General features: G+C 30.6%; 1 protein-coding gene and 1 long non-coding RNA gene across 2 annotated transcripts; both read left to right on the top strand.

The window, feature by feature from the left end:
* The first annotated feature begins 5,750 nt into the window (after positions 1–5,750).
* LOC122520494 lies at positions 5,751–6,349 on the top strand. The gene is made up of 3 exons (XR_006304552.1): positions 5,751–5,787; positions 5,911–6,134; positions 6,202–6,349. It is a non-coding gene; the product is annotated as an uncharacterized LOC122520494 (long non-coding RNA).
* A 2,905-nt stretch (positions 6,350–9,254) lies between these two features.
* Positions 9,255–9,852, top strand: LOC122520473 (fatty acid synthase-like). The gene is made up of 2 exons (XM_043640533.1): positions 9,255–9,536; positions 9,607–9,852. The coding sequence occupies exons 1-2, from the start codon at positions 9,255–9,257 to the stop codon at positions 9,850–9,852; spliced, it is 528 nt and encodes a 175-aa protein (XP_043496468.1).
* Positions 9,853–10,169: the final 317 nt, after the last annotated feature.

The following is a 10,169-nucleotide window of genomic DNA, read 5'->3' as shown; positions in this document are numbered from 1 at the left end:
TACTGAATAGAAGCGTGATCCGTCCGCAAAATAAACTTACGGTTGGGAGACAGCACTCTTCCTAAGCCGTGCTCTGAAGCATCCACGTCTAAAACGAATTGGTTCACTGCCTCAAGGAAGATCAGAACCGGCGGCGAGATGAGAGACTTCTTCAATTCGTCGAAAGACCGTTGACATTCTGCATTCCAGGAGAATTTCCTTTCTTTCTCCGTCAGTGTATACAGAGGCTTGGCTATTATCGAGAACTTTTCACGAACTTCTTGTAATAAGAACAATTCCAAGGAAGCTCCTCACTTGCTGTTTGTCTCGTGGTACTGGGCAATCTCTTGACTATACTTATCCTGCCCATCTTCTAATTTAACTCTCTTCTTTCTTTATTTTCCTTCGAAAGTTTAACAGCGACTGCTCCTTTGGCTTTATGCCTGTATTATTTCTTGTATTCAAATTTCCATTCGTTTTTCCGGCCATTATAGTAGGTTTTCAACGATAAGACAGAAATCTTTGTTACTGACTATAAATCAGATGATAAACAAGAGATCCCCTTTGCCGACTTCACTTGCTACGCTAGACGTCTGGTTTATCAGTTACCGGATTTTAAGGAATCTTTCTTATCTACTTTTATCTTTATCTTCTTTAACTACCTTTTTCAATTTGCCGCTCTAGGCACTTTTTTACTCTATTCTAATCTCGGCTTTTTTCTTTCACCCGTCACTGCTCTTTTTTACTTTTCACCTTATTTTAACACGTTTAATCACTGATTTTTTAAGTATTATAAAGTTGACATTAAACCTCAACAGCTAAAAAAAATGAATAAGTTCATTTTATTGCTAACTTTTTTAATTAATTATTTAATTAGTTATTGATAATTGAAAATGTGAAAACTTTTCTTTTATTTCTAAGTAAAGCAACGTAGTTTAAAAAACAGGAAAAAATGAATAAGTGCGCTAAATTGCTAACAAAATGCTTATTTAAAATCTATATATAATTGCTGACATTATTAATTAATTATTTAATTAGTTATTAATAGTTAGAAATGTGGTAATGTTTTGAGTGGGAGATTTTTTTCAAAGTACGCTTGCGCCGTGAATTTGTGGTTGCGCATGCGTATAACATTTATCCCACTCATAGATGATTCAATGCAAGTCAAAAAATAAAAATTTAACTGAGTGTAAGAGTCTTTTGAAACTTTAAACGCGTTTTTCTCGAAACAGTGTTTTTAAAGTCGGTGATCTCGATTTCTTAGAAATGGCTCAATCGATCGGTTTCGAATTTTTACACAATCTTTTTAGATATATTCCTCGGGTATTGATGGGATAAATAATATTTAAAAAAACTATTTCTATTTTTTTTTACAATTTAGAGTAAAAATTTCACTCAAAAACGAAACATTTTTTTCAAATAGACACCATTTTGTCTAAAATCAAAATTTTCATAATTCCTCTATTTAATACCTGCATTAATTCGAGTCCCAGTCTAGACAGCATTGTGACTAAATTTTTTCAAAAATCCTGTAGTAATATGACATATGTTTTTAGCAGGAAACTTAAAACCTTTCCCACCGCCCGCTTTCATATCGACTGTTTGTCGCTGTACTCACATATCGTATTTTTATCTTATTATTCGGTTGACATAACGATGAGCAGTCGTTGTCATTATATACTTGTATTTTGTTACTAGAATCTTTTTAGAATCTGTTATTACAATCAGTTAGTAGAATTTGCGATTTAGCGAGCGGTCCGACAATTGTTAAAGTTAAACGCTGCTTACGAGAGGAGTCCGATAGCTGCTAGTCTTAGAAATTATTCAATCATTGCACACTTATAGTAGTCATTGAAAATAATCTCGTTGTTTTTCGGAAACATAGTATGGTAATAAACCGTTTACGATAAAATGTGAGTAATGATTCTTCCAATATTTTTATATTCATTTATTTCTTTTTCTTTAATACAGTAATTGGTAGCGGCGGGGTCTCGTGACCATTATCGATATCTCGCCGGATCAATACCCCGACAAGGAGAATATTTTTATTTGTCTTTCTTTTATTATTTATTTTCTTTATTGTATAGTACGTTTAATTGATTTTCTTTTTTCTTTCTTTTATTTCTTTAGAATATGTTGTATCTATTTTGTAAGGAATGTAAGGAAAGATAAAACGCTATGGTGAATGACGTTATTGAACATGCATGCGAGACTAAATAATCGTTTTCCGTTACAATGATATCGCTTTCTATTATGGTCCACAAAAACTGTATATACCAAACTTAAATTTTTCTTGATTTCTTGTTTTATTTAAAGAATACGAAAAAAAAGATAGCACCATTAATGCTATCTTCTTTTTTTTTTTTGCGCAGTTTTTTATCAGAGAAGGCGACCACTGCGATTTTTCACACATCCCTTTGCAGTAATAAGTGGTTTATCTACAGACAAGCAACTAACCAAAAACACAACTAAATACGGAAAACTTTGATTCCGAGAACCAGCTGGACTCGATCTCACGCCGCTTAGTTTACTTTGCACGTAGGCGACGAATTTGATCAACCTAGCTATCCAAGACAACCGATTGAAATCGACAAAAACTAGAATTAAAATGCTCGTTCTCGCATTTTGCCCACCGAAAACGTTATCTTTTCCTTGTCCTCTCGTTTGAATACAAAGCTAATGAACTTCTGAAAAACAGAAGGTGAATTACATAACCCAAACGATATTTTTAAAAATTCATAATGACCGTTCGACACCACAAATGCTGTGTTTTTTCGACTGTTCTTATTTACTGACACATAGAAAAATCCATTATTTATATCTATTGTAGAAAAAAAGCGTGCGTCCTGTAAAGCGTCTAACTGATCCTTGATCAGCGGTAATGGGTTAGATCTTCGCATAGTATGGAATTTTACCAAATCTCGCTCGTTTTGTTCTAATGAATTGTATATAATGCAAACAGCTTCTACATTGCATTAATGATTCATCAATCGAAATGTTTTTATTTGATAAATACATGCGAATAAAAGTTTTTTGAAGTTATACTTCTTTTTTCGCGTTTGGGAAAATGTGATAAAAGTGAATTTTTTCCGAGCGACATGGTAAAAGTCGAAACCAGAAAGTTTGTCGGTATATACGATGTGCAGCAAAGCGATTTCAAATTTACAACAGCATGAAACTCGTCTTTTCTTCTTCTTCCTCTTTTTTTCTTTTTTTTTCAAGCGGGTCACCATCGAAGTACTAATCGAACTCAGCGTTGCTTGACAATGATCGAGCGAGAATTAGTGCTGTCACCGCACCATTGCCGTGACGCATAAAGTAATACGATATATCTCCCTTATATTTAGTGTAGACTGATATCTATATTTTGATATATTTTTATTCTTTCCTATATATTTATAATATATCGCGCGATCGATTGAAAATAATATGTTTCCTTTCTTTTTTGCGAAATTATATTTCTTTTTGTTAAATAATTAAATAATAAAATTAGTAGCTTATCTTCTCATACTTCTAATCCTCCCCCTTCTTACCTGGTCACGCTATATATATTTATAAAATTAAATAAATAAATGGATAAAAATATAATAATAAAAGAAAAATAATCGGCTCACATTAGCGAATATTATCGATCATCAAGCAGGGAGGGGAGAACAGATTTCTTTATCAACTATATTCTATAAAAAGAAAATTTATAACAATAATAATAATATAATAATAATAAAATTAATTAAAAAGTAACAAGGAAAATTAATAATGATATTATTATTAATAATAATAATAGTAATATGTAATTATTGTGATAGTTGATCTGTAATTAATTATAAAAATATCGAGAAGAAGATTGGAAACGTATCGTGCGATGTAAATGTTATTATTTTTGTTTTGAAGTTATACTTCTTTTTCAATACTAAATAACGAGCGTATCCTGACGAGGACTTCCTTCACAATTCGTGTTGCACTCAACGTGATAACGATTTATGTATCATTTGTAACGACTATAAATTCTTAGCGTATATTCAAAATACGCGCCTCAATCATTTTGAGAATATTGAAAATATTGAAAATATCGAAATGTTGTTATCGAGTTTTTCCACTATTCAAATTGTTGCTAAGCACGCACTGCTGGGCCATTAACAAAGACACTCGTCTTATTCTTACACACTAGTTTATTTGAATTATTACAAATGGTGGGGATTGATATTAAAAAACAGTGAATATCTTCAAAAATCTCATCAAAATCATTGATTAATTGTGAATATTAGTAATAAAAATCTTTTTTGAAGTTAATTGAGGTATGTATTATTATTTATTGGTTTTATTTCGTTTCATTTTTTCTCTTTAGTGATCATCAATTTAGGTTGAAAATGAATAAACTGGATAACATGCTGTACGACTTTTTTTATGCCTTAACTATACGATGAAATTTTTCTGATTTTAATCTAAGTATACCGATGAAATACAAATTGTTTCCTTCATCCTGATATTATAACAAACAATGGTAAGAAGAATATCTTAAAGTTCAGTTAAAATACTTTACCGAGTAAAAAATATGTATTATATTATTTTTTAATTTAATTTATGAGACTATGCTTCTCTTTTTATATTTTTTATATTTCATACTTAAACTACTTTCTTAATTAGGTTTAGCTAAGTATGCGGTTTTACATTTTTTTATTCAAATCAAAGACCGTAATACATTCAAGAAAAAGACTCAAATCTATGCATATAAATTTCATTTTCCAATGAGAGTTAACGATATAAAAAATTCTTTTAACTAATGTCTCCTTCGTAGAGATTTCATGTGAATTATCATGCAAATAGAATTCAACCACAGTTACAAGGAATAAGCAAGACATGAATCTGTTAAGAGGTTAAAATAATAATCTTGCTTCTGAAAAAAACAAATATTATAATTTTCTTGAAAAATATTTATTTATAGCAATAATAAACTTATTCTTTCCTCATAGATTTTCAATTAATTTACTGGAAAAGAGAGTATATAACTTTCCACAATGATAAGAAAAAGCTGACAACACTGCAATCATGATAGATTTTGGAAGATACCGCCTTCTTTTTACGTATAATGGGAGAAAATCAAATCTATTAATATTCTATCAAAGGAAGTGAAGAAAGAATGCATCTTAGTTATTATAAATTTGAAAAACTAATAGCAAATACAATATATTAAGAAAATATATACTTGTGCGTAATGTTTTTCCAAGCGTCATACCAGGTATTGAAAGAGATATTATTGCTTATTAACTTGCAAGAAAATATTGTAGACTTGCATCAACTAATGTCTTCTTCATAGAGATTCCATTTATATTTTTATGCGAATAAAATTCAGTTGCAGTTATAAAGAATAAGCAAGACATGAATCTTTTAAAAGGTAAAAATGAAAATTTTGCTTCTGAAAAAGAAACAAATATTATAATTTTCTTGAAAAATATTTATTTATAGCAATAATAAACATATTCTTTCTTCATAGGTTTTCAATTATTTTACTGGAAAAGAGAGTATATAACTTTCTACAACGATAAGAAAAAGCTGACAACACTGCAATCATGAAAGATTTTGGAAGACACCGTCTTCTTTTTACCACACTGCAAAGAAACCATGTTCATTTATTTTCTATTGAAAAAATTGAAGAAGGAATGCTTCCTAGTTATTACAAATTTAAAATATAAATAGGAAATATATTATATTGGAAGATTCTTTAATTCGCAGAGGTTTCATGTGAATTATTATACGTATAGAATGCATCTACAGTAACATAAAATAATTTAAACAAGAATCTATTAATAGGTAAGAATAGAAATATTGTTTAAAAAGAAAAAGAGAAACAAATATTATATTAATGTTAAAAATTACTTATTTAAAACATTGTAAAATATATTTTTATTGCATTAACTTTCATTCTTTTTACAGGAAGAGATTGCGCAATCTTTATTTTATTACTGACGAGTGAGGTGAGTATACCCACATCTTGGCGAATGCAGCTCATACCAATGGAGAACGTTGTTAGGCGTATAGGCTGTGAAAAAAAATGATTGCACAAGCATATCAATTGTCTGTGAATGAAATTTTATGTACTCCATCAACTTCGAATTTACTAATGACTTCTGCACCATCGCCTCAGCCTGTGATTACTGGTACAAAAATTTCTATGAATTTAGCAGATAGCAATTATCATCAATTTGATACTTTCCATTATCAAAGTCTGCAGGCTCACTCCGGTGATCTTATTGATTCAATTATAAAAAAATCTCAAATTTTAATGTTGAGTGAAACTTGGTTATATGATAATGAGTCCTTTAATATACCAAATTGCAATTGTTTAATTCAATACAAACGATTAAATGTTTGAGCTGGAGGTATTGCTATCTATCACAATGCGAATGATATAACTAACATTGTGACCACTACCATTGACATGACTGTGAGGGTTCTATAACATTTCAACCAACAACGTTTCAACCGCGACATTTCAACTGACGACTTTTAACCGGATGATAATTAATGTGATTATATTGTATTTTACCATTAGGATTTTCAGTATCAGTATGTACTATTGCAGGACAAAGTAGCGTTGAGTGATATGAAACACACCTCCATGTAATATTGTCTTTGTTTATAGTTTTCTTGTTATATAAATAACCTTTATTTCCATGCAAAACATTTAATTCCATGGCATTACTTTCATGTACAACAATTGGAGAGGCATATATAAGTATAGGGGAGAGAGGATAAGTTACTAAGGATTTTAAGTGAAAATTTTAATGTTATTTTCAACTCAGAAAATTCTGATGTACTCATCAACTTTTTACGTGAAGACTTAAATCTTTCAATAAATAATGACTAAGCAGTTTCTACAACATATTATGGTGGTCCTACAACTAATGCTGTATTTATACGACATTTAGGTAATGTTTCTACTAGACAATTTGTATCATATTTTAGATACATTAAGCCTCTTGCAACTCACATGCCTATTGTATCACAACCGAATTTCAAAGATTCAGCATCCATGCTTTCAATTTTACATAAACTAGTTAATATTTTCCCTCTTTCGTTATCTAATAAGTGTCCTGGATATTTCTAATGCAACATTTTTCTTACCAACTAATTTAATTTTTATTAAAGTTACGTATGCGTGTAATATTAACAACCAGAAATATTTTTCCATATATCGCTATTTCGTGATATTAATAGTTCGTATAACGCTTTCAAGAGAATTTTAATTAAAATGTTAAATAAAAAAATGTTACTTTTTATTGAAGTCCTAATTATATTATCTATTGATAGTTTTCCGTAACATTTAAGTATTTTGATCCAGCATTAGGAGTGTTCAAAAAGTATTTCCAAAAAACTATGTTATATTTGAAGTATATTGCTATTTACGTCTGTTCGACGGATTTATTATTTTTGGATAACATTTTCATATCAAGCTAGTATTAAATGTTTTTGAATTTAATAGAATTAAGTTCTTCGAATCGTTTACCCTATAGATCATTAATAAATATCTTTTTTCTTGAAAAAGAATTAGAAATCAAAAGTCATCGGTAGTCCAGGGAAAGATTTCTTTTATACAATCATGTATTGACAACGCAGCATAATCCATAGTAAACACATTTAAATTGCAAAACTATTAGGCATAATTAACAATTTAAATTGGACTTATTCGATGGGCTATATAAACAGCGATTTCAATGAATAGCTTTATTTGTCATACGAATTTGTAGCTGATAGTTCGTCGCGTGTTGCTAATTTAGCAAATATGGAAGTAGAAGGCTTAGATGAAAATGCAGTGGTTATCTCTGGAATATCGGGAAAATTTCCAAAGAGTGTTAATATCAATGATTTAACAGCAAATCTATTAAATGGAGAAGATTGCGTATCTGAGGATAATACAAGTTGGAAATTAGGTAAGAATATGTTCAATTTATTTTTATATAAAAATTAAGTGGAATAATGTGCGTTATTTTTGTTTCATTAAATTATTATTTTTTAGGTCATTCGTCTAAAATATCATCGCGTTTAGGACGCATTTCTAATTTAACGAAATTCGATAACTTTTTTTTTGGAATTAGTGCAATTCAGGCAATATTTCTATCGCCAGAAATAAGAATGGCAATGGAAGTTACGTTTGAAGCGATCATTGATGCCGGAATAAATCCTGTAGAGTTACGGAACAAGAAAACCAATGTTTACGGGTTATTGAGTTTATATGAGTCAGATAGTTATCTACTGAAAGATAAAACTCAAGTAAGTAAATAAAATGATCTAATGGATTTCATTTAAAGGTAAAATCATTCTATGTGCAATTGTTTTTATTTTCATTATAGGAGAATGGGTATAGTCTACTAGGGTATTGCCGTGGTTTGCTATCAAATCGGATCTCGTTTTGTATGGGTTTAACCGGGTCAAACTGCACTGTCGATTCATCTTGCACATCAAGTTCATTAGCAATTCAAAAAGCGTACGAAGCTATAAAAGCTGGAGATTGCGAATACGCGATTGTTAGTGGTTGTATATTAAGCTTACTTCCCCAAACATCTCACCAACTGTACGAATTAGGTAAAATAAGAGTATATTAGATATCATTTATTCCAGTTCTTGCATGTAAAGACAAAAAGGTAATTTTTCTTATATTTTTTTTTTTCTATGATAATTACAAACCTTAGAACAGCAAGTTAAATTTTTGTAATTTATGAATAATTTTTTGTTCTATGCATTCCTTTATTTAGGTTTGTTGTCATTAGACGGCGTAAATAGATCTTTTGATAAGAAAGCGTCTGGATTCTCGAGAAGCGACTCGGTAGGAACCATTTTCCTTCAAAGAGTCGAAAATGCAAAGCGGGTTTATGCTGAGGTCGTTAATCTTTCTGTTAAGTACACTGAAGCAATTTCAAGAAACACGTGTCTATTTCCCACAGCCGAATCTCAGGCTCAAATAATGAAACAGACATTGAAACACTGCGGCCTAAAACCAAGCGACGTAACATACATCGAGGCCGATGGTACAGGAATAAAATCAATGGATTTCGAAGAATTAAAGGCAATAGATCTTGTTTATGGTCAAGATCGAAGTCTTTCTAATCCTCTTTTAATAGGATCTGTTAAGTCGAACATTGGTAACACATATAATAATAATGCAATAAATTCGATAATCAAGGTAAATTTTTTGAAAAGACAAAATTAAATATAAAACAAAACAAATTTGGTTTAATTTTCTACATTTGTTTATTTTTTATTTCTACGTACTAATTGCTATGGAGACCGGAGTTATACCTCCGAATCTTCATTATTCCGAGCCTCCAGAAGAAGCCCAATGCCTTTGGGATGGACGCGTAAAAGTAATTACCGAACCAACACCTTGGACGGATTGTTGTTCTGCTGTTAACACAGCTGCTTTAAACGGTTCCTTCTCTCACATTATCCTAAAACGTCATTCAAAAAAGAAGCAAAGGAGAAAACTTTCACCATATAATATGCCACGACTTTTTGTAGCTTCTTGTCGAACTCAGGAAATGATATCGTCGATCTTTAATATTGTAAGATATTTATTTTACGACCGAAGTGATTAGGCAAAATGATCGTGATTTATATTCTATTTGTGTTTAGTTAAATTCGAGCAGAGGAGATGATGAACTGGCTCAATTAATTACTGATATTACTGAGAAACCATTTCCTAATTCTCTGTATTCTGGGTATACAGTAATTCCAGATTTTGAAGCAGCTGATTCAGAGCAATCGATAGAGATTGTTCAAGCTAATTTTTCAGCTCAATCTCGAGAGATTTGGTTCGTTTTTTCGGAGATGGGATCACAATTGACTGGAATGGGTACTACAAATTTTATACTTAAATAATTAAAAAAATGTTACATCTCTCTCTTTCTCTCTCTCTCTCTTACTCTCTCTCTCCTCTCTCTTCTCTCTTTTTACTTATCTTTTTCTATCTTCCCCTCTCTCTCTTTCTCTCTATCTATCTCTATGTCTGGCTCTCTTTCTCTTCACGAGCACGATCATCCTTGAATCTCGAAGGAACACTTTCCCCTTTTTTTTGTGTTTTTATTTTTTTCAATTCTATCCACCGGAACAAGGTTGAACGATATATATATATTTTTTTTAACTTTTTCTTTTCTTTCTTCCTTGTGTATATTTCCTTTCTCTCTCTCTCTCTTTTT

The sequence above is a fragment of the Polistes fuscatus genome, unplaced genomic scaffold (assembly GCF_010416935.1).
Source record: "Polistes fuscatus isolate 324 unplaced genomic scaffold, CU_Pfus_HIC Scaffold37, whole genome shotgun sequence".
In the NCBI taxonomy this organism is placed as follows: Eukaryota; Metazoa; Arthropoda; class Insecta; order Hymenoptera; family Vespidae; genus Polistes; species Polistes fuscatus.
This window is presented reverse-complemented; position numbering and strand designations above follow the sequence as displayed.